Source organism: Crocodylus porosus, unplaced genomic scaffold (assembly GCF_001723895.1).
Source record: "Crocodylus porosus isolate Cpor-Errol unplaced genomic scaffold, CroPor_comp1, whole genome shotgun sequence".
Classification (NCBI taxonomy): Eukaryota; Metazoa; Chordata; order Crocodylia; family Crocodylidae; genus Crocodylus; species Crocodylus porosus.
Window position 1 is genome coordinate 16,569,939 of NW_017728912.1, and position 25,862 is coordinate 16,595,800.

Below are 25,862 nucleotides of genomic sequence, written 5' to 3' on the forward strand. Positions count from 1 at the left end.
CTACCTATGTGAGCTGACCCAAGAATTCCTGGTCAAGCTCTTCTCCCTGGTTGGGAGGTCTGTAGTAGACTCCCACCATTAAGTCCCTTTCCCCTCGACTGCCTTGTAGTCTAACCCAAAGCACTTCAGAGTGCCCCTCCCCTGGCTTGATATATTTGGTATCAAGGAGGTAGTTAATTTTCTAGATTAGAATAGCTCTAGAGATTCATGCTATTTTTGTTCTGATTAATGCTATAATCATAGTTTATTTGATAATTATAAGTTGTGGTGTGATTACTTTCCATTCATCCACTGAAAAGGCAGCTTGATTTTCTAACATCATCATACCTTGATCTGTTTGTCAAAGGAAGGGGGTGGTATAGTAATTTAATTCAGAGTGGCCTGTGATTTGAATATAAAATAATAGTGACTCTAAATGGAAGAAAGAGGATACATTTTTAAACATAATTTTACATATTGTGTCATTTGATTTTTTCCACTTGCAGTGACGTGTAGGATAGTGTGTTTTCCTGCTGAAAGTTATAACTATGTTTTCCTTTCTTGCAGATCACCAAAAGTTGGAAAGGGAAGCCAGAATTTGTCGCCTTTTGAAGCACCCTAATATTGGTAAGAATATTTAAAATAGCTTTATAAAGTGGCTGCCAGAGTAGAAATAAAAAAATATATATTGAAAAACTTCATAGAAATAGAAAGTTGGAAGAAGTCAAACAGAAATATCTTCTGACATGAATGGTTTTAATACAGTGAACCTCTCTTCAAAGGGTATTCCCTTGACGTGGGGTATTTCAGCTGGCTATCTAGCACAACACAAGCTGATCTCACCCCTTGAGCTGTTAGTGCTATTACTGTCAGTAGTACCATCAGACTAGGTGTTTGGGAGTTTTGGGGCTTGTGGATGAGTCATTATTAATAATTTCTTGTCAGTTGTGAGAGGATTTAATCCAACGGAAAAGGCTGAAAATGATTGTGCCATTCACAGCAGTGCTAGTGAATACTGCCTGTTCTTATCTAACATTTACTTGTTTAACCTAGTTGCCATTCTGTGTTGTAACTTGCATCCCTTTGCTGAAAAAGTATGTAGAAGCATTAGGCCCTTCCTTCCTCTGCAACTGTCCCTCCATTCCAGCACTCAAGTGATAGATTTGGGTAGGTCCTGCTTTGGGTTGCTTATTTTCTTGAGAGTGCAAAGCAGCAAAAACAGATGATGATTTTCTAAAGTGGTAGGGAAATGATCTTAGAATCTGCAAACAGTGTTAGTCAGTGTGTTTATAAAAATCTACTACCTCCCAGCCTTTTGTAGTATGTGAAGGGAATTGGTTTCTTCCTCCTTTCCCTTCCATTCCCCCTCCATCTTGCAAGCACTTGGCATATATTTAAAAGTTTTGATCATTCAAACTAGTATCCTAACTGACTTTACTACATAAATATATTTGATACTCAGAGAAGGAGAAGACTAGACAATGTATTTGCTGGGCCTAGTCTTCGGTCTCTGCCTCTTTGGTTCTGTCTCACATAATTTGATCTTTATGCCATCTTTGTTACCTCATTAGATCAATTTGATTGTCTAATGCTCAGTAGACCAACTCCCGTTTGATTAATTAACCTTAATCATCATGAGAAACAGCAAATAAGCAGGGAAATAACACCACCCAGAAAACTGAAAGCTCAAAACAAAGCTTGGAATCTCTCAGTTGTCTCCCTCACAATATTTCAGAAACATTGTGATTTCACCCGAGTTGGAAATCCAGGAAGAGTAATATTATCTTCTGTATTTCCCCCCCTTTCTGTCCCACCCCAAAATCAGGAAGTGCAAATTGATGGAAGGAGATGAGGAAAAACCATTTAACTCAAACATTTTTTAATCTTTATGAAGGTTTGGTTAGGAAAAGAGCTTAGATTCTTACTATTCCCAAGTCGGTTTATCTGTTCATAGCTATAATTAAAGAATTGTTGGAGCATATTTGTTTGCTCAGTCCAAAGAAGATTAAGTAAAAAAAAATTTTAAATGTTCATTGCTATGAAACAAAAGAGTTGAAATACATAAAACCTGTCCAAATAAAGGTATTATAAATGGATTGCATGTAGTTAATTTCCTTTTGTTCCACTGAATAATTTGAAGTAATATTATTATTGTATACTGTCCAGCTGTTCCAGTGGAGCTGTTAAAAACTAATAAACATATGGCTTGGAAATACAAAGGAAAAAACACTATAGATCTTGAGAGAGATTATTGGTGTTACATACGCTAGCACCAAGGAAATGCCATGCTGTGCTGCCTACTCTAATGTGGGGAGTTCAGTAAATGAATCACACAGTAGGGTTTTCTTTTCCTTCTAATTGGCAGTTCAGTTTCAGAAAGAATATCAGGTTTCAGGATTTTGTGAAAGGCTGTTTGTTCTCACATTACAGAATCTCCGTGAACACTATGGTGTCGCTGAAATTTATTTACTAGCCTTTCCAGTGACAGAATATCCTGTTGAGCAGAAGTTTGCACTTGCTGGAGAATTGCTTTTGTTTACAGACTGACTCAAATCTCAACTAAGTATTCAAGTACTGTACTACATTTACGAAAGTTAGTCTGAAGGTTCACTTTGGTGCCTGGTCTCTGTCTTGGAGAGAGAATACTCTGGTAGCTTCAAACTGGGAAAAGAATAGTGATTTTACAAATTCAGTTTTCAGAAGTGGTAGCATAAATTTAGATAGTTAAGTACATATTTAGACATCTGTACTAGATGATTGCACACTTAATTGCTTACATAGGCTGAGGTACACATCCTACTCCCACTATAAGCAGGACCCAAACTTCTCCCCTTAAGTGCTCCTTTGGTGACTAGGGCCAGGTACAGACGTTCACAAAGCCTGAGGCAGAATCAATCTAAGATATGTGGTTTTCTGTAAGTGGCATAGCTTAGGTTGGTAGCGAACAAAACACACATTCGCCCTTTGGTCGGGGGGAGGGAAGTAACAGGACATAAATTTTAGACTGGGTTCTGCCTTTGTTAAACCAGCCTGTGGGTGATGATCTTCTGTTCTGTTACAGGTATAGGTAAGTTTTGTGTGCCAAACTTCTGTCCTGTCATTGTCACAGTTTCCGATCACTTATACAGGTGAAAATGTAACATCTGTACTTGGCCTAAGGAGCCTGGCTAAGGTGGGGTTTGGTCAGTATAAGCTTGGACTGGGTGTGTTGGGCCCTGCTGTAGGAGGACAGTAGTAGAAGATTTAGGTTCCCTATTATTACGGACTGTAAGTGAGACTTGAATGCCTAGAACTTCCTTAAGTGCTTTTGAAAGTCCTGTAAAAACTGAAGAGACTTCTTATTCATTTATACAAGATGGTTGTCAACATTGGGGGCGGGGGGAAGGGGAAGGGGTAGGGTCTCTTTTGACTTAAGATAATATTTCTAAAAGATCTCAGTATTGGGTGAATTCTGTTCCTATTGAACTAAAATTGTAAGCTTTCACTGAACAAATCCCAGCTTTATCAATTACATGGTCGTCTAAGTTATAATAAACATGTCTCATTAGGATTGAACTGAGGTGATGGATATAAACTATAAAACAAAAGAAAAGGCACGCTAAAATAAGGCATGAAAAGTTATATTTTATTATGTATGCTAGATTGAACCTTTTTAATTCCAAGAAGAAATTTTTGTCCTATATATTTATGAAAGTGAACTCTAATGGGCAACAATCCTTTATTACATTATTCCTCTCTAATGGTAAAATTCTCCTTATACAGAATATAAACACTTTACACCTAAGATGCTTTCTTTCAGTGAAGATTTATGATACCACAAGGCCTTAAAGTTTTCTACAGTGTTGAGAGGGATCTTTTAGTAAATTTTATCATCACTATATTGACATTTATGAGTGTGAATATTTTTTAAGTGACAGTAAGTCCCCTTAATCTATGAAGAGTAGGTGCTGGGGCATAGAGAATTCATACAAGTTTACTCCATTTTTACATTTCCTTTCTTTCTGTGAGTGGTGTACAGCTCACAATTGATTGTAGCCTAGAAAATAATGGATTCTTTTGAAGTGAAAAGGTCATAGCTGAAGAAAATATAAATTAAGGTCCTGAAATGATTCTTGGAAGGCAGTCCTCGGAGAAAAGAAAACATCTATTTTAACTTACTGCTTTCTTTCTCATTAGAGTGTGAACTTATTTTTAATACCTTCTAGTTTGCCAGTGAAGTAGTATCTATTTCCAGTAGTAGCCTCCTCAGTTAGAATTAACTCATTCTTCCCTTTCCTTTCAGACCTTGTGGGAGAAAGGATTAAGCAACTTCAAGTCTCAACGAATAAAAAAACAGCACAGAATTAAAAATCACTTTTTCTTAAAGTTGCTTTATTTATTTGTAATTGACAGTTACTGAATCCTTTTCAGTGTTCATAGTTTAGTTGAATTTGTCTTTTGAAACTGAACTTTTTATCATAAAGGTCAACTTTTGATATGACTCATCTAAAAAGACTTTTCTTCCTAGAATATATTAAGATCTGCACACTACACTTCCTTACCTTTTAACAAGTGTAAAAAATACTAAGACTTTCTCAACGCATATATTAAAAACTCTTTTCTTTATTACTGGGCACAGTATTTTTTTCTTTATAGTCAGGTCATAACATCAGAGCATTGATGAATCATCTTTTACAATTCCAGCTTACAAAGAAATTCTTCATAAAACTGTGTCTAAACTAGATATTTAGTGTAAGGGGACTGATGGAGGAAACCAAAATGTAGATATATATAAGCACCTTTATTTCTTTTTTAAATTATTATTTGTAATATTCCTAACTTTTATAACAAAATCAAGTTTTCTTATAACTAACAAAAATTTCTGCTGTTGACTCATTTGTAGAAAAAAAATCATTATCCTACTTAACACTTCGAAGACAGATGTTCATCTGGCAGTTTATTGGACCTAATATAGTGTATTAGGTGTTCTATATTAAATTGTAATAGAAGAACATTCAGAATTAAGCATTTTCCAAATCAATTGGTATATCTAATTTTATTTCCTGAAAATGTGCATTCTCATAGGCATTTCAAATACAATAGATATATCATCTTGGGATGACAGATGTAAAGAGATTTTTTTCTTTGTTATTATTTTAGTTGGTAGTCTTTTTTTCACCACCAACCCACCTGAAGAAATTATTTCTGGTATTGGCAAGAAACACTTAGCATGGGTTAGATTTTTCTTGTATTAATTTGTTTGGTTGGGTTTTTTTAAATCAAAGAAAAAAATCAGGGATGAAACAGAAGACCTGGAAAACTAGGATAATTTTGAGAGTGAACTTAGCAGATGATGAAATGAGAATGAGTTCTTGTTTCAGTAGTCGTAGGCACTTTATTATAATGGGATGATGTCTGAAGAGGTGAACCCAGAAATGTTTTTATTTGAATTCTTGATCTTAATTCTTTGAAATCTTTCTAAGCTACCCAAGATCACATATAAGAGACAATTCATATTATTTCTATATCACTTGCATTGAATTATTCTGACATAAAATTGACTAATTCTGAGGTCAGGAGGGAATATATCCCAGTATGCACCTTCATTTCACAACTGAGTAAATGTATTATGGTTCTTTGGGGGGGGTTCCCATTATCAGAACTGCTGGATATGGGCTTGTACGGGAAGATGTGTATTGAACCAAAGTGATAAATAGCACAAGGATCTAAAATTAGTTAAGGCAATTCTGGGTGCAAGCACACAACATAATTACTATAGAGCAGGGATGTCAAACTCACCTGATGCCAGGGACCTGAAGCCAGAAGTAGGGCTCCTCACAGGTAGGATCCAGCCTGAGGCAGGGGGTGGTCCAGAGGTGGTAGTGGGTCTGGAGGTGGTAAGGAGCCTGGGTGGGGAGTGGGTCTGAGTGAGCAGTTGCCATCTGGTGTGGTGGTGGGGAGCTAAACTCTCTGCCAGCTGCTATGACCAGTGGGGTGAAAGGGTACTGAAGTTTGCAGCAGGTCATTCAGCAAGCACACAACATGCAGCTTTACTGAAGAGTAAATCACTCAAAGCCAGGATAACCACTTATGCTAACCCCTTGAAAAATGTATGATAATATTAGTATGTGGATCCTGTTGTGCTTCTATTTCCCTAGTGAATGCATCCTGGGATAGCTGTTTGGTCAACGTTAACTCTAATAGCATCTGCTGAAATACCTGTCTTGGGAGAGCTTGCCATGTATATGCTCTATTCTACAGACTAAATGTCTTATGGAATAAAATCAAAGTAAAATACTCCATAGTGCTTGTGTTGTACCTATTTACCTGTACTTTTCTTTACATAGTAAATGGGTCTTAGAAAAGGTAGGGGTAAAATCTAATTAAATCTAAATTCTCAGAGTTTTAAAATGCTAAATCTAAATCAGTGTAAGCTGTCTACTCTATGCTATAGCATAAGTCTGTTCTGTTGGTCTGTATCTCATTCCAGGCAAGTTTTTCACTGAGCCTGAATATAGGTTCATAGATTGTGAGGCTGGAAAGGACCTTGGGGGATCATCAGATCCAGCCCCCCTGCACCAGGCAGAAAAGGCATACACATATGTATATGATATAGATAGGGATATATAAAAACACAGTCATGGTTTTTATTTATTTATTTATTTTTAAGCATATTTTTCCAGAAAATAAATACATACTAGGACCAATGTATAGGATTTAACTATTGGTAGGTCATCCTAAATTTGACGTCATCTTGGATTTAAATTTGGTAGATATGATAGTAAACATAAATCCTAATATTAATTGAATGGAGGAGATAATCTTGACATTCAAAATTTCAGAGAACATATGAACCATGATAAGACCTTTTTAGTTTAACATATAGAACTATATATAAATGAAGTTGGAAATCTCTAGTAAAATTCTCAGGGCTCACAGCCTTTCCTTTATGAAGAAGGAGTTATTTCATAGATGTTGAAGAACTAAATTGTGTTGGGAACCTTTGGGATCACCATTTAATTTTAGTTAAATTTCTTAATTTTTTAGGGTGGGTGGGGTTGTTTGTGTGGGCTTGTTGTTTTGTTTTTAACCACAGTAGCTGATGAAATGCAAACTAAGTGATTCCTAAACATTTTTTAGGCAGTATACTTCCAGATTCATGAATGAAATCTTGGTATCAGAATGATCTATAATGCATATTTAAATAAACCTGGGAATCCCTTTAAGTTGGAGGTTCTTATACTGTCCATTTCAGTATCCTACTGATACAGCAATGACAGTTGTGTCAGAAATGCTAAGGGAGATTTTTTACACACTAACAAAATATTACATTTGATGCAATGACATTTTAACAACTTTCACTATACTGTCATTATATTTCCTTTATCTGATGTGTCTGTTTGCAGGCAGCAGGCACTTTTATAATGTCACCTACTGAAAAAATATAAAGGAGATTCTTTTTTAGGTCTCCTAATTAGGCCCCTGACTGAGAGAAGCTCTCATATCAGAAAAGCCAGTAAACATGTTCTTAATCCACATTGACTTCATTAGACCCCAACCAAGGTGCACCTCTATTAAGAAAAAATGCTTAAAGCCCATTTTACTTTTGTAAGATATACGTGCATACCTTAGTGTTTTCTTGAGTTGACCCACCTCTGGGTATGCCACGGGCACCCCACAAAGACCTGTTGAGGAGGGTATCATAAAAATGTTGGGGGAGGAGGCAGAAAGGGTGAGGGGGTTATCTGCAGGAGATCCCTGGAAAGGATTTTTGCCTGAAAACTAATAAAGGTTCCCTGAAGGGAGTTGCAGGAATTTCTGGTGAAGACTAAGGACTAGGGGCACATTCATATGAGTGTGCACGTGCAGTTTGCGGCGCCTCCAACCTATTTGTGGTTTGTACATGACAGATGTTCAACTGTGTGCCACACTGCAAATTTGCAGCACGCTACCAAAATTTGACACCAGGATGTTCCAGTATTTAAAAACAACAAAAAAAAACCACCTCAAAAAGCTGCATGGTGGTTATGACAGCAGCATGCATCGCCAGAAGTAGAGCCCAGCCATCCACAGCCACACTCTGACTGATGTCCAGGCTCTTTGCAGCTGGATCAGCACTGCTACTGCACCAGAAAGCCCCCAGGAACTCAGGTAAGGCTGTTGGGGCCAGCGCACGTGCTGGCCTTAGCCTGCCTTACCCCACCTGGGACAATTTGGCACATGCTGGAGTACACATGCTGGGGCATGTCCTGGGGCACAAAACAGTGGCACAGATGTGTGCCCCTGCTTTTTGTGCCCCTGGAAAGGAACACCTCTGCATGTGGACATGAGAGTGGAAATTTGGTTAGCCAGAAAGCTTTCCTGATCTGGAGCCAGAGGGGCAAGTAAAGGCTGAAAGTATGGTTAGCAGCAAAATGGCTATATTGCTGATTTCCCCATGCTGGAGAACTGGAAAAGGCTAGAGGTAAGAGAGCTGCAAAAAGGTTTTGCTTGCTGAGAGCCAGGGGATCAACAGAGGGACTTATCCCATTGGCTTTGTTAAAGGGGAGAGAAGGATCCAGAGGTCGAAGGAGGGCCCCTGTTCTGGGGCTTGCCTTCTGCCTAATCCTGGACAAAGGAGAGAGAGCTCCCAGATAGAGATCCTGGAGAAGAGCTAGGAAAGATTCCAGTTGAAAAGGCTGGGATGACTGGTCAACGCAAGGAACTTTGGAGGAGTGCTGGGAGAGATGGAAATCACCAGGACTGGAGATATTATATTGATTTAAGGACATTAATGTATCTTTGAATGACTGTGTGCATGATGAGATTTTCTGCTGGGGTTTTAGGGATTATTTTGCAGGTAGAGCTCATGCTAGCCTTATAAAAGCTGATGGTAAACTGTTGATGGACTTACTGCAGAACATGGAGACCATCACCTCTGAATAGCTGCATTCTCCGCTCAACAACTGTAACTTAAAATGAGTGAAATAACATAAATCTTAAGACTGTATCCTGTAAGAGTATTATTTGTGGAAGGACCAAGTATACACATACAAGTGCAAAGATAGAGTAATGCAACACGCTTGGCATCATTTGCAATCAGTGTTTTAAAGACCTTCAAATATTTGTTCCATTGCTGTCTATAATTTCAAGTGGTCACATCTGGTTTACAGCCTGGATTTATTGAGTTTCATTGGTAATTCCATGACTTATATGCTTGGTCCTTCCACAATAACATCACTAGGGACTGGATCTACAAAAGAACTCTGCTGCCTGAAATCTGCCAAAGTCCAGAATTATGATTCTCCTGATTAGGCATCATTGTTGGTTTCAGCCTAGTTTACTGTAGAACCAGCATCTGAAGAAACTTGCAATACATTCTCATATGTGCAAAGAGAATAAAACTTTCGTTAGCACATGTTGAAAAGCATTGAATGGCGTAGGACACTTGCAAGATGTGGAGAAAACTTTTCAGTACTAGGCAGTTTTTTCAAATCTGTCCCATAAGGTCAAAGTAAAGTAACACCTCGTGGCTATTCGGTAGTTTACATCAGGGACTGGCAGCCTTTTACAAAGGCGATCTCTATTTATAAGAATGAATGAATATTGATCAGACTTCAGCTGATGAAAGAAACAAAGACCTGTGGCAGAATACTTTAACTTTCCTGGACATTCCATTGCTGATCTCAAGATTGCCATTCTCAGGCAGCAACATTTTAAAAACCATTTTGAACATGGGCGATGCATGGGGGGCCCTTACCAATCTGAGATTCTTAGGGTGCTGAGAGAAGTGTTGGTGGTCCTTCTGGGTTTGCTGCTGGCACTTCTGGTGGGCAATCGGCTGCTGGGGGACCCCCTCCCACACATGGCCAGTCGGCGATCAGCCACTGGTTCTCCCCAAGTATCAGGTACTATAGATTTTTATCCCATTACCTGGATTAGCTTTTGTGATCGCTTTGTTCCTACAGGTTCTTCTCTTTTTGCTTCCCCTCCTCCCACTCCCTTCCCTTCTTCTCCTTTCTCCCTTCCCACCTTTTGTATTCAAAACAGTCATTCTACTTTATACAGTGCTCTTTGCTGGTCTTTTCATGGTGTCTGATGAAGTGAGCTCAACAGCTTATCCTATGTATGTTTTTTATTTATTCAGAGTATAAGGTGCATATCTACCCTGCCTTCTGCCTGAATTCAGACTAAGGGGACTTGTTGCATGGTAGTTTTGGGTGAGTCCTGGAGTTTTTAACCCCTGGATTGTCCATGCATTAACAACAGAAACGAATTTGAAGCACTCCTTAGGGGGCAAAAATTAAACCACTCCATGGCATGATTATCTCTAATCCATGCTCCCCAGTTGATTTTACACTAAGGTGTAGCCTGCTACTGAGGTGTGAACACCCCACCCTCCTCCACTGGTCTGGGTCAGGTTCACTGCCCCCTTCTCCAACTTTCTTACTTGTGGCTGTCTGTTCTTGGGGAGCAGGCAGGGAAAGGGTAACCTGCCTGTTCAGCCCAGAGGACAGTGGCAGCTGGGCAGGCAAGTTAACCCTTCCTTGCCTGCTCCCCTGGGACAGACAGTGGAGGCAGCCACAAGTAAGAGGGAGGCATGGGGAGGAGCCCCAGGAGTGGGGGTCAAGGGAGAAGCCCAAGAGACAGATGGAAAATGAGGGAGTTTTAGGGGGATAACAGGGGGAAGCCCAGAATGTGAGGAAGGGGGGATGCTTATTTTTCCAACCTCCAGGCCCTTGCTGACCAAAACATGTGACTGTTCCAAACTCAAGCTAGCCCTAACACTAATTAACATTTGACCAGCTCACAGCATGTGTAACAAGTCCCTAGCCCAGTTAACTACCTCTCAAAAGATGCTTCTGGCCATAGCGAAAAATTTATTGACTTGATCTGATCTGTTGATAAAAGCTTCAGCCTGATGCACATTAAAAGTGCTAACAATCTTCATAAAACAAAAAGGGTATGTGACTATTCTTCATGCGTGAAAATGTCTGGTACCTTAACATACTTTAATCTCTGAAAAACTCTAGCAAGAAAGCAATAAGATGACAGTGTACAGTGTGTAGTATTTGCTACAGCTTGCTAACCTGATAATGTTGCAAATGTGATTCTAGAATATAGGTTTAGACTACTGGTTGGGGAACCTATTAGGGGTGTGCGAAGCATGCCATATTCAATTCAGATTCAGCCTGATTTGGGAGACAGTGATTTGATTTGTTGATTCAGATCAGTGTCCCAATTCGATTCAGCTGAATCTGAATCTGAAGATTCAGTTCTGATTCAGAGAGTCAGCAATTCGGCTATAGACACCGCTTTAAATGTTTTTTTTCCTACATACCTCAAGATACCAGCCGCGGCTCATGAATGCTGAGATGGTGGGGCGGATGGAGCATCCCACAGGAGTGCGGGGGTGTCCACAAGGAGTGCATAGGGGACCCACACACTCCCTAGCTCAGCAATTGGCCGCAGGGGGCGGGGGCCCCCTAGGACCAAGAAGCACCAGTTGCCGGGGGGGAGGGAGGTCCCCCCATGCTTTGCGGTGGACCAGAAGGGTCTACTTCTGGGTCCACCACTGAGCGTGCTGGGGACCCCCCCATGCTCCCATGGAATGTTCCATCCACCCAACCATGTCAGCATTCACAAGCCACCTGGTACCTTGAGGTATGTAGAAAAAACGTATCAAGCTGTCTATGTCCAAATAGTGGAATCTCTCCAAATTGATGTGGAGGGTTCTGATTCGATTCAGAGAGATTAAAGGGTCTCCAGATTTGATTCGACTTGGGAGATTCAGTTGACAAATTGGGCCAAATCTCTGCCGAATCAAATCAGCAATCAAAGCTTTGCACAGCCCTAGAAGGTATTATTCTTTTTTCTTTTTATACACACAGTTACACTTGGAATTGCATTAAAAGCACGCCCAGGTTAATGAATGAAATGTCAACAAGGGATGTGCCATTTCACGTAATCGTTACCTTTTCACCTTGTGCCTACATACATGATGCTTCCAATTTTGTGAAAGAATAAAAATTCTAGCAGAAATTTGGAAGGCAGAGAAATCCTCCTTTAATAATGAAAGCCACCTTTTAAGTTTCTGTTTCCTGGCCTTTATTCTTCTGGTAAGTGCTGACTTCTCTCCTGGTTTAGTAATTGCAGACAGCTCAAATCCTGCAGTGTTTTTGATTACTAATCTCGATTTCCTGGTATTTTTTTCTGGTATAAAACTGTGTTGGCACTCAAATCATTGTTTCTTTTTGTGATATCTTAGAACCCTGTGGTCTCCTTAATTAAGACATAGCCCTTACCTTTATCAGTTTTTTCTACCTTTTTATAAGGGGTAACTTATGCATAATAACCTAGTAACAGAACAAAACTTGTTGATACTTCATGTGAGATAAAAAAGGATCTTTTATTTTCATCCCTTTATTGGGAACGTTAACTGAAAGCAGGCAATGCTATTTTAACATAGGTTTTCTAGATCATTAAATTTAGGCCCTTGTTACATGGTAATTTTGGGCAGCTCCTGGAGTTCTTAACCTATGGGTTTGTCTGTACATTCACATTTGAAAGTAGTTTTAACCACTTGTTAGGCAGGTCAAAGTTGTACCACTGCAGTGCAGGATTATGTCGGATCTGTGTTACCCAGCTTGTGTTTCACTAAGCTGTAGCCACTCTAGGCTACAACTTTGTGTAAACAGTGCACATACCCCCTCCTCCCATCCCCTGCTGGTCTAGTTCAGACCCACTGCCCCACCCTCCGCCCTCCTCCCCAGGAGCTCAGGTCCCCACTCGCTGCTTCCCTGCACTGTCAGTCCAGGGAGAGCAGGCAGGGAAGGGTTAATCTGGTGGCTGCTGTTGGTCTCTGGGAAGGCTTAGCCCAAAGAAGAGCAGCAGCCAGGCAGACAGGTTAACCCTTCCTTGCCTGCTCCCCTGGGACAGGAACCGGGGAGGAGAATGGGGGAACCCTGAAGGCTGAAGGGGAGGGGAGTCCTAGGGCAGGGAGGAACCAGGGGAGTCCCAGGGTGCATAGGAAAAGCCCAGAATGGGAAAATAGAGGGATTATTACCTTTCAGTCATCAAGGCCCCTGCTGGCCTGAAGTGTGACTGCTCCAAACTCAACCTAGCACTTGTACCACGCAACATTTGTGAAACTCACAGTGTAACATGTAACATGGCCTTTAATCTGTGTATCGTGCTACATTAAAAAAATCATTGAAAAAAAACACTAAGTTCATTTGCATGCAATCAATATTTTTTTCTTAACTGAAGTCCAAAAGACATTAACGTTTGAAATTTTTATTCCCCTCCTATTTCATACAATAGGAAAAAACCCCAACAAAATAAGACATCACCTAAATTATTTCATGCTGTATACAAGCAGTTCCTAGGAATATATTAGAACCATGGCTCTTTGGCATGACACTTCTAAAGTATGGAATTAAGGGAGCCATGAGATAGGGTTTTCCTTCCAGTTCTTAGTTCTTAGCACCTACAACAGTTAGATGAGATGGTGGTGATTTTAAATATTTTAGACCCTTTTTGTTCTAGTAAATCAACATGTTGTTTTCTTGACACACAAAATGGACCTCTTCCTTGCAGTAATCTTAAAAATGTAATTTGTTTTCCTAGTTAACATTAAATGTCAGTGAAACAGCACAGAATAATGAAATTACAGTTTGATTTGCTGCTACAGAATAAGCTGGTTGTTAAATAGTAAAATAATAATTAAAAAAAATCAGATACTACAGTAGCTGCAGTGGTAGCTACTATAAAATTAAATGCACTGTAATGAAATGAAGAGAAATAAGAGTACACAAGTGTGACCTGCTGATTCATTAACAGAATATCATATTGCTCCTCTTTACCCAGGCTTTCACTTACAGTCTTCTTCATATGCTGATTCTTATTGTAATGTGTTTGATATCCTTTGTATTTACAGTTGTCGGTAAAAGGTGGAAAAGAGGAGGAGATTTTAGAGTGAAGGATTCAACCTCAGATGCTTTAGCTCCAGAAGCTGTTTTGGGGAAAATGGACTCAAAGTAGCTATGGTGTTTGCCTTCTGTTCATAGAATCATAGAAGTAGGGTCAGAAGGGACCTTGTAGATCTTCAAGTCCAACCCCCTGCCTGGGCAGGAGACAAAACTGGGCTGAAATGATCCCAGCTAGGTAGGCATCAAGCCTCCTCTTAAAGACCCCCAGGATAGGAGCCAGCACCACTTCTCTCGGAAGTTGGTTCCAGATCCTAGCTGTTATAGCAGCTCTGAGAAGAGTCAGAGAGAAAGTAATGAAAACAAGGAAAAATAATTCAGTTCTAAATACCTTGAACTGCTTACTGCTAATCAGTGTGCCCATCTACTCTCTATTTATTCCAGTATGTGCAGTACAGTAATATCTTTGTGCCAAATACGAATAAATACTTTCTTTTTCTGCCCCTACCCTACTTCAGTAGGAGCAAATTAAGGCTTTAAATTACATGCCTGAGGAAGCAGGGAGCAGGATTAGGGGAATGGAGTAGTTGAAGGAAAGGGAAGAGCCATCAGGCATTTTGAGCCTTTTTTGTAGTGAGAGGACCTGTGCACAATAGAACATCTTTTGTTGCATTCTGCATCTGAATATATATTAAATTATCTTCTATTCTTCCATATGGTGATTTATGGGCTACTGGAAGCCCTCTAGAAAAGAAAAAAGAAAACACCATCTTCTCAGCTCTCTAGATTTTGTCCTATTAGCTACAGCATCCCTGATGATCTCAACTGTGTTCTGAGTGGCCGCATCTACATGAGCAGCGGACTGTGCAGTTGTTACTGCGCCGTCATTGGGTTTTTTTCAGTCACTACTGCGCAATAACAATGAGCTACTATCCAACAGTGTCTCATGTAGATGCACCTAATGTGGTGCAGAAAGTGTTTCCTTAGGGTTTGCTGTCATCTATGCCCTGTTCTCCCATAAACTGGTGAACACCATTTGGTCATAGATACGTGATTATGCAGTATATTTGTCATAAACTAAACACCGTGTCCAAGGACAGACATTACACATAAACCAGTTTAAGCAATCAGAAACTGGTCTAAATCTGTAACAGAACAGATGTTCAGTGCACATAAACCAGTTTGAAAATGGCTGAAACCAGTTTGAGATAAACCTGATTGAATGTAGTATCAGACTTAACTGATTTGGGTCAAACCAGTTTATGCAGTATCTGTCCCAGACCTTTTGCTGGTTTAAGATAAACCAGACTCCCCACCATCCTGGCATGCTCCCTGGGCTGGGCGGGGCTCTCTGCTCCACAGCAGGGCTGGCCCCTCCCCTCTGCTCTCTGGCTGGAGCTCCATTAGAGGCTTGCAGGCATAGCAGGGTCTGCTGGCTTCCCTGTGCCCCCATCCCCCTCACCCCTCTCGCTTCTTAGGCAGAGATCCCTCCCTCCTCTCTCCCACAACACAGACCTAGCCAGCATATGGTATGCTAGCTAATGCTGTGTAAGGCAGATAGGGCAGTGTTCATTTAGGGCTTTTTAGAGCTAATCAGCAGCTCAGCTGGTAACATCCCTGCATACCTTCTTTTGGAAAAAGCTGTTTAAGAAGAGCTTGAACTCATGAGCTCGGCTTTGTTTTCTGGTGGGGTGCTAAATGCTGATAACAGGGCTGATAAATACTCTGTTATCAAGGAAGGAGAAGGACCCCTCCCTACTCACAGCGTCCTGCCAAGGCCTGGCCACACCCTCAGCTGAGCTCTGTGCAAGGCAAAGAAGGGCTGCTCTAGCATCCCCTGGCTTCTAGCCAGAGCCACTGCAGGCATGTGTTGGCATTTTTTCAGTCGAGAGGGGATGTCTGAGCAGTTGCAAAGTGATGTAGCCTAGCCAGGGTAGACAAACCTGCAAAGATTGAATCAATTCAGGTTCTGGCTTCTTGAATGTCTGTCCCTAGCCCAGAGGCTTTGCTCTGCTCCAGGTAACCTACTTGGCTAAGTACAGACCATCAAAAAAGCCTGAGGCTGAATCAGTTCAGTTTTCGTGGATTAGTGTAAGCTGTGTAAATTGAACTGATTAGCAAATGAACAGACATTTACTTTTGATTCTGGCAATGTAGCTACATGCCTACAGTAGCCCAGACCAGAAGCTGTGGGGGGTGCTAAAGCACACCTCTCTGCTGGGCTTGAACGACAGGTTGGGCAAAGGCTAGCGCACCCATCCTGGGAGGGAGGGGGGTTTGCAGAGGAGGTGCAAAGCATCTTGGAATGTTCAGGGATTGTGAGATAACTTGACTCTAGAGGGGATATTGGACAGAAGTTCAATAAACTGATTTAAGGCCTTGTAGCTACTTACTAGAGATGCTTTAAATTTGGAAACCTTTTTCACATTTCTCTCTCCATATTCTACATAGCTTTTTTTTCTTTTTCATAAAGCCAGTGAAAAGAATACCTAGTGATTTTAAATGTAAACTAGAATAAGGGAGAGAACCATGAGGTAGAATTTATATATCTATCTTAAAGAGGTTGGTGCAGTTGCTTGAGGTCAGTAGACTATGAAAGCTGTTGCACTTTTGTTATTTGATTTATCATTCTGTTTTGATTTTGTTATCATTTGTTATTTGATTTATCATTCTGTTTACTTGCTTGTTGCTCTTTTAAAAAGAAAAAAAATCATACCAATAATTGCATTGTAGATTTTAGAATAGGAATGTTAGATTAATATTAATGTCATACTTTTTAAAAATATAATAAATGACTCCTTTAGATTTGGAACCTTGTGTGGAGCTTTATTTGAATACTTTGTTTATAATGGACCTATAGCCATGTGTACATACTCATAGACACCACAACTTCCAGCAAAACCACAAATATGTAATTTTCTTCTGGACTCGTTACCCCAAAAACACGGGTTTCTATTATTTGATCTCATAGGTTTCATGGACATTTGAGCTGGAAGGGACCCTGGAGGATCAAGTCCAGCCCCCTGCCTCGGGGCAGGAAGTCAACAGGGATCATAGGATCCCAGCAAGATAAGCAGCCAAATTTCTCTTGAAGGCATTCAGAGTGGGTGCTTGAACTGCCTCCAACGACAATCTATTCCAAAACTTGGGGGCTCAGACAGTGAAGAAGTTCTTTCTTATGTCCAGCCTGAAGCAGTCGCGGCGGAGTTTGTGACTGTTCGATCTTGTCATCCCTTGGGGCGCTCTGGTGAACAGACGTTCCCCCAGATCCTGATGAGCACCCCTGATAAATTTATAGGTGGCTACCAGGTCACCCCTGACCCTGCGCTTTTCCAGGCTGAAGAGCCCCATGGCTCTCAGCCTCTCCTCATAAGGTCTGTTTTCCTGACCTCTGATCATGCACGTGGCTCTCCTCTGCACCCTTTCAAGCTTCTCCACATCCTTTTTGAATTGTGGAGCCCAAAACTGGATGCAGTACTCCAGCTGTGGCCTTACCAAGGCTGAGTACAATGGGAGAATGACGTCCTGGGTTTTGTTTGAGAAGCATCTATGGATGCAAGCCAGTGTTTTGCTAGCTTTACTAGCCGCAGCATCGCACTGAAGGCTCATGTTCATCTTGTGGTCAATCATGACCCCCAAGTCCCTTTCATCTGTAGTGCTAACCAGCGTAGCACTGCCGAGCCTATAAGCATGCTGCAGGCTTTTCCTCCCAAGGTGGAGAACCTTGCATTTTTCAGTGTTAAATACCATCAGGTATTTTGTCCACCCATTTCCTGAGCCTGTGAAGGTTAGCCTGGATTGCCCTCCTGTCCTCAGGTGTGGATACTTTACCCCAGAGTTTGGTGTCATTGGCAAACTAGGCCTGTCCGCTTCTGACACCAATGTCCACATCATTGATGAAGATGTTAAATAGTATAGGCCCTAGGACAGAGCCTGGGGGGACCCCACTGGTCACAGCACACCAAGACGATTGGCTCCCATCGACCACCACCCTCTGGATCGTACCGCGGAGCCAATTCCCCAGCCAGTGGATCATGGTGAGGTCAAGGCCTCAGTTAGCCATTTTAGTTGACAGGTGATCGTGGGATACCAGATAAAAGTCTTTTTTGATGTCAAGATGGACAACGTCGATCTCTTCCCCCGTGTCCAGGTGGTAAGTCACTTAGTCAGAAATGGAAATGAGATTGTTCAGGCAAGGCCTGCCCGCAACAAACCCATGCTGGGTATCCCTCAGGATATTTCCTTCAGCTAGTTTGTTAAGGATCGGCTCTTTGATAATCTTTTCAAGGACCTTCCCCAGGATAGAAGTCAGGCTGATGGGACTGTAATTAGCCAGATCTACTTTCCTCCTTTTCTTGAAGATAGGCACAATATTGGCCCTCTTCCCATCATTGGGCACTTCACCAGAGCGCCAAGAGCTCTTGAAGATCTGTGCCAGGGGCTGAGCTATGATGCTCGCCAGCTCCCTGAGTACCCTTGGGTGTAACCCATCAGGGCCAGCTGACTTGCAGGTATCTAGCCTGTCACGGTGTTCCTTCACAAGGTCAGCTTTGGAGGGCAAGGAATCTCCCTCACTTGGGCTTCCCTGACACACAGTGGGGAGGGTCATCCCATGGGAGTGGTGAAATACTGATGCAAAGTACCCATTTAGCAAGTTTGCTTTTTCCTTGGCGTCGGTTGCCCCATCTGATTTACCAGGGGTCCAATGTTGCCCTTGCTTTTCCTCTGGCTCCCCACATGTCTAAAAAAGGACTTTTTATTTTCCTTGATATTTGTAGCTAGCTGGAGTTCCATCACAGCCTTAGCTTTCCTGATTTGCTCTCTGCAGGTCCAGACCAGAGCAGACTATTCCTCCTTAGTGGCGGTTCCAGTACTTCATCCTTTGTAGGTCTTCCTTTTAAGACATAGGAGGTCTGCCAGTTCCTTGGAGATCCAAGGAGGCTGCTTTATCATCTAAAGGGGGATTTCATCTTTCAACTAAGTGAAGGCAAAGGCATATCCTTTTAAAGCACAAGGTCTTACTACTCTTCCCTTCACAGTATATGGAGTTACATTGACAACCTCAATGTCAGTATATCTGCACCAACTGCAGATTAGTGTCCACCTGTTAGTGAAATATAAACCCTAGATGCTTTTCCTGGAGCTTCCATGAAGCAGATGTGTAGTGTCGCTGGTAGGTATTGTAAGGTTTTTGGGGACCTCTTCGTGGGTGCCCTGCCTCCCAGCGATGTCAGGGTGAAACCCTATTCTGGTGCCACCTAGGTGATCTGGGTGCTTCCCCTTTTTCTTGTCTTCCACGTCTTCAGTGTTATTAGTTGGGGAGGTGGTTCCCTGTTGGGGCCTAGAGGTGTCTCGGCCATGGGGTTGTCTTCGTGGGGCTCTAAACCTCCCCTTGCCACGCCTTTGGCCTGGTTTGATGCTGCTCCCTGCAGATCTTCCCTACACTGGCCGCCTTGCCAGAGCTGGATCTTCTGGGCTGTGAACCTTCAGGGGGCCACCCCTGGTTTTTGGGGTGGTTTTTTCCTCTTCAAGAAAAATAAAGTTGCCCCTTCTGGTGTCATCCACAACTCAACAGAAAATGCTGGCACCTGCCGGTGGAGCTTCTGAGCCTACCTTTCTCTCTCTCTGTTTCAGGGCTCCTTTCTCCCCCTTCCTAGGGGCTTGTTTGTCTTCTCCCCTTTAACGGGTAGAGGTATTAGGACCTCCCCTGTGCCCCATCCCTACCAGTTCCTCCGGTGTCCCCACCCTGGAGCCCAGCTGACCTGGGGTCCTGTCGCCTTGGTCCCTCCTGCCGGCATCACTCTTCTCCCCTTTCCTGGGGCTCATGGTTCCCCATGCTCTGCCCCCTCCAGAGCCATCCAAGGATGATAACGGGCTTGAGGGTCTGCCCTCAGTCCCAGTTCCAGGGCTCCTAGTCAGAGCCTTGCAGTTCCCAAGCAGTGTCCTGTCTGATCACTGCTGTCTATCAGGGCTCCTTGGCTCTTACCGACCCCCCAAGCCTGCCTTGCTGGTCTCCTGGTGGATGGCTGCCGCCTCCTCTGAGAAGCTGGGGCTGGAGCTGGAGCCAGCGTCTCCTAGCTGGTGTTCCACATCTCTCTCCCCTGCTCCTACCCAGCTGTTTCTCTGGCCGCTTTTTTAGCAGCCCGCGCTGCTCGGAGGCCACATCCCTGGCTTTCCCCAGTACACAGGCTCAGGCAGCTGCGAAACTGCCAAGCCTGCATCTGTGCCAGCATCTGTGCTCTGGTCTCCTCCCTGCTGCTGCCCATCTTGACTCCTACGGTGAGTGCCGCGGTGCTTTGGTTAGGGGTGGGGGTCTCCTGTCTCCCCTCTCACATGCAGTATAGCAGCTACTGCAGTTATATAGAACTTTTGAATAGAACTGGCACAGCTAGAGGCAGGGTAGATTTGTACCTTATAAACTAACTGAAGAGACGGACACAGGACTCTGTGTGTGTGTGTGTGTGTGTGTGCGCGTGTGTGTGTAAAATATATCTAGCTATCTAGACATACTTTGTATGTGTGTGTATAACACACACACACACTTTGGTTATTCTATGGCCCCTGGCAGATGGGTAGTTAAAGGTCAGATAGTATCTGATGTGCAATCCCCACAATTGCACTTCTTCCTGCTATGCTACAGGTGCCTGGCAGGAGGTGGGATTGAGTATCAGTTCCAATTATTCCTTATTGCATATGCAGAGGAAGCCCAGGATCTTGATCCTGAGGTTCCTCTGCACTGGCAAGTAGCAAGCTCCTGCAGCGGGGAGCCAGGATCAGCTGATGTCTCAGCCTTGGGGTGCATCAGATCCCTTCACCCCAGCACCACCCGGAAGGCTGGGAGTCCCAATCTACCACTGCTCCCAGCCAAAGGGTTGTATTGGAGTCAAGGGCTCTGATCCACCACTGTGGCTGGGATCAGCAGCTAATTGCAGCTTCTAGCCTTGGGCCATTCACAGCCTTGACTCTGATGGGCCCCAGAAGCAGCAAGCAGGTGATCGGCATTCTCAGGCTCCATAACACATGGGAGTCAAGGTCTCCCGTGTGCTGTAGATGCTCAGCCAGGCCACGCATTCAATTATGGCATGGTAGGAACCAGCCAGAAAGTTATTACGCAGATTTTTGCAATAATTTTTTGGCTAATTCCTTGCTTTATCATGCCATTAATTGCATTACCATGTGGCCTCATAACTACTTCAGACGTAATTAACTGACTAATCCCATTTTAAATGTAATGTGCACCAGGGGCCTATAAGGTGCAAATCTACATGCCTTTTGCTTGACTTCAGATTAATGTGGCTAACTAACACAGCTCATTGACACACATCATATATTTACTGAATTGTTTTCTACTATTTCTATCCCCTTCCCTGTTTCCCACTTCTACACCCCCCAGGAAAGTTCTTACAGTACTTAAAAGATAATGAAGTGTTCCCCTTTAGCTTACAGGTAGAGGGAAGAAGGATCTGAGTTGTATTACCATACATGTAAATGTGGCTTCCTGGAGAGTGTGATGGTGAAGAGAAAGTAAATAGGGATTTATTATATGCTATTGCTCACAACATAAGAGCTCTATGGGTCACAAAATGAAAATAGTAGATAGTAAGTTTAAAACTAACAAAAGCAAGTTCTATTTCACATGGCCTGTAATTAAGGTGTGTAACTCATTGCAACAAAACATTGCAGATGTTGACAGTTTAGCCAGATTTTAAAAAAGATTGGACAAGTTATTGGAGGAAAGGTGCATCAGTAGCTATTGAGCATGGGAGTTAAGGTACAACCTGTGAATCAGAACTTCCTAAATCTTATATGCTAGAGGCTGCATGTGAGAGAGGAGCAGTAGAGAAAACTGGCCATGCCCTGTCTACATACAGGTGTTTGGGGAGGTTAGGGTTGAGAAATATTTGTAGTTCTTCCCAGGGAGGATGATACAGACCCTTGAAACCTTATGTGTGGAAATTCTAGGTTCTACATTAAATTACATACAGTCTTTGTTGATCATCTCTTGCTTTCTGCCTGTGGTGGGAATAACACTAGATTGTTTGTGAAAGGTTAAGATTACCTGTAATGAATAAATAATTAATGGCATTAGTTCCTTTAAATGCAGAATATAACAGCTATTACAGGGTGTTGTTTTGTGTGTTCTAAATTACAAAAGAGAACAATACATTTTCTACATCTGCCATTGTTCATAATAGATATTTGTGTGAGATGCCGCAAACAATAACGCATCAATGATTTCTTGCTGATAAAATGCGTTGTCTGTAAAACATGTTCAGTGTCATCCTTACAATAAAAAGATGTGAGCAGCTACATCATTTTTACTTGTTTTACTTAGTGCCATCCATTTTTTGCTAATCAGTGAAAAAGGAGATAAAAGCAGTAAAATGAAGCCTTGTGATGCTCTTATTTGTTTTCTTGTAAGTGGTATTATCTTGAATGATCAAATATTATGATATTAATTCTTACTGGAAGTGCAATTTGATTAGAATTAGCAGAGAACTCCCTTTCGCTTTTGCTTTTGCTTCTTTGAGCACTGATATCTTTCTCTTAGGCTGCCTCTCCCAGAGTGCAAATAAATAAATAAGAAAAATTTACAAGGGACTCATGTGTGTTAGGTACCAGCCAAGGAAATGCTGGCTACTCATTACAGTGAAGGGACATATACAAATTTGTGAGCACAGCTCAGTACTTTTACTATTATGACACTAGAAAATATTTTAGGAGTGTACATTTCAACTCTACTTTTTCCTTCTTTCACTTCTAAAAGGATTAGGAAATCAATTGCATTATGAAACGACTTACATAAAGAAAAGTAAGCTTCTGTTTCATTTCCCTAAAGAATTTTGTTTTTCTTCTTGGACTTGCATAAGACCGTAACATAAGCAAAATAATCCTGCTCTTTTTTCTTTGACTTCCAACTCTACTGTGCCCTGGGTTTTTGAACACAAGTATCCCCAAACCATGTAATTGTCAGTAGCAATTTTCTGCATAGATAACTCATACTTTAGTGGTAATTTTATCTCCATCCAACATAGTAAATTATAATCCACTGCCTTTTCCTTATTTTGAAAACCTAATTGTGCTTATATGAGGGCAAATGGTTTCAGGGCAAAGTTGTTGAGAGAAATTTCATTTCTGCATTTACAGGATGGCGCTTTGAGATGCATCCTGGTTCCTGAGTGCTGTAGAACTGTTCATGTCCCTGTCTTGGCCCAGTATCTAGACATGAATGTCAGTACCTGTAACTTAATAATGCTGGATAATTCTTCACTCCATTTGGCATCCTGGAGTTTAGATTAGCATAGAGTAGCACAGGCAACATACGGCCCACGGGCTGCCATGCGGCTAACCAAGGCATTTTCTGTGGCCTGCGGTGCTGCAACGGGAAACGGAAGTAAACACAGTTTACTTTCGTTCCCGCCTCTTGTCCCTCCAGCCCCTCAGCAGCTTCCTAATGGCTGCTGAAGGGCTGGGGAAGGGACAAGGTTCCCACACGCACAGTGTCAGCTTGACGTTGCCGACGCGGTGCATGTGGGAAGAGGAGTTCAGACCTGGCCCACCTCCTCCTGTCCCCAGCACCATGTGTGGAAGCCACTGTGTCCCGGCCCGAGCGACCCGCAGGTGAGAGGCAGCCCGGCTTGGCCACCCGGCCCCGTGTCACAGGCGGAGGTGGAGTGGCATGGGTAGGTGCTGCCTCCCACTGGGCTATTGGCATTGGCCGTGCCATGCGGGGCGGCCCTGGGCTTGGGCAGAGCCTGCACTCACTGCGCCCTGAGGTGCCTCCCGGCTCTGGCTCCAGCTTCCTCCAGCCCGGTGTGGTGCGGCAATGCGGACCCACGGAGGCGGCACGGAGGCCAGGCTCACCCTCATCATCTGCCTCTGCTGCCTCCGCAGGTAGGGCCGGGGTCAGGGCGGGAAGACGGTGCCTCCCCTTGGGCTGGGCCAGTGACTGTGGGCTCCCAGCATGTGTGTGTGTGTGGGGGGGTCCCTGCCTTTCATAGTCCTGACTCAGTGTCCCTCACTGCTCTGACCTCCAGACCCCAGTGCCCCAGTGTGTGGGGCATGGGGGGGCCCCAAGTAGCCCCTGGCAGGCTGGAACTCTGCCAGCCCACAAGAGAAAAGCCAGTTATATGTTTTTCTCCTTTAAAGGAGAACCCACTTTTAAAGTTTGCTCATGACCCTTTCATATATTCTTGAGACCTTCATTGGTGCCAGAGGTCACGTGACATCACTTCCTGATGTGATGCCACTTCCTGTGAGGTCTCTGAATATGGCTCGCCGGCCCATTGGGTGATAAAAAGTTTGTGACCCGGCCCCACATTCAAAAAGGTTGGACACCCCTGGAGTAGCATCTGGAACATGGGCAGTTCTAAGCAGGAATCTCCTTCTTCCAGTAACATGTTTGCTCTTCAAAAGATTTTTTTGAACCTAAGTATGGAAGTATTTCCTTCATCACAGGGTAGTTAATTTTAAATCACTCGTTTATTCTGTAGTTCTAATGCAATCAGCTATCTTTGTCCAAGGCTGCTGATTTACTGCATGAAACCAGGAGTAGCTGATTTGAAAAATGGGTGCCACAAGTGGCATGGGAAGCCTCTGCACAGCATGCAGGAGATCAGGAAAGGGACAGGCAGCACAGCGGTTAAATAGGCCAGGAGAAATAAACCGAAGCAGAAAATTGGGCAGCGAACACAGGGAAGGAATCAGAAAAGCAGATTGGGAAGGAGAAGGGGATCAGATTGTCTTTTAGGGAAGGTACATGATTAATTTGTGGCATGCCTGACACAAACTAAACAATGACACCTGCTTTACAGGCAAACTGATTGTACTTTTTGTGTTAAGTCTCCCATGAGTTATACCTTAGTGGTGTCTTATTTAAAAACAAAGATGATTGTTTTCCTGTTGAAATAAATGTTTATTTGCTGTCCCAAATAGGATAGATGTGGGCACTGAAGTCTTTACTTGTGCAAAGGATACTTATGGACCATGCTAGCACAAGCTACCCTGCTTCATGCCTTGTCATCATGCTGGATGCTTTTGGAGTATTTTCTTTTATCCTGTTGCTGCCTTCCTTATGTTAGGCAGCCTACTCTTGTTCTCCTGTTCTACTTCAAGTGTCTTCTGACTTCCTTGGGTTAGGTCAACTGATGGCTGAGGCTCTAAGTCTCCTTGATCCTGTCCAGTGTCCTGCTTGCTGCAGTTCCCTTTGGTTTTGTTCACATAGCTATCCTGAGCCTACTGCTGCTTTAAATGACCTGTGTCATAGTGCAGTTCAGACAATTGCTATTGCCTTCTGTGGATACCTGATGGCTGGGCTTATTGCCTTTGTGTTGCAGCCACAGATTCCTGGCTCCTTTTTTAAAGGCTGCCTGCTTATCTTGGCATTCTCTTAAGTGCTTCAGTGTAGTTTTCATTTTATTTCCACTCTACTACAACAGACTACACACAGGGGAAGGCAGATTCTTTGTGCTCTGACCTATCCATCTCTGCAGGGTCTATTACCTGGAAGAAATATTATGATGATCCAGCATTGCCAGGTTGGGTCCACTGTGGTTAAGTTTGCCTTTACAGTCATTCTCTTGGCTATCTTTACTGCTGACTCCCTCTTTGCGCTGCTTTGTGGGTGCCCAGAAGATGTCTCATGTTCATATTTCCATTGCTTGCAGGCAGCTGCAATGTCCTGTGGCTGATAGGATGGAATAGCAGGTTTGCTGTGACTTGCAAAATGAACTTTCAGTTGTCTGATCACTGTTTTTACCCAAGTGTCCTCCATTTCTCCTTTTTAATTTTGTCAGGGCCAAAGCCATGGCTACCTTTACTAGCCAATGCTGTGGCCTTTTTCTATGCTTCCTTTATTGTGAGTGCTTCTAAGACATCATCACATTGTTGTTCTAACTGCTTTCCTGATTGTATGTACCTATAACTGCAGCTGAATGGTTGTCCTACTTTAGGATTGCTGCTTTGTATATGATTTTCCCTAATCTTTCCTTGGGTCTC

General features: G+C 42.7%; 1 protein-coding gene across 12 annotated transcripts in view; it reads left to right on the top strand.

Moving 5' to 3' along the window:
- Positions 1 to 25,862, top strand: part of CAMK2D (calcium/calmodulin dependent protein kinase II delta) — a 254,424-nt gene that overhangs the window by 99,042 nt on the left and 129,520 nt on the right. For all 12 annotated transcript variants that reach the window (XM_019534059.1, XM_019534061.1, XM_019534063.1 and 9 more), the window contains exon 3: positions 547 to 606. In XM_019534059.1, coding sequence (XP_019389604.1) covers positions 547 to 606 — 60 coding nt within the window. The remainder of the gene's footprint in view (positions 1 to 546; positions 607 to 25,862) is intronic.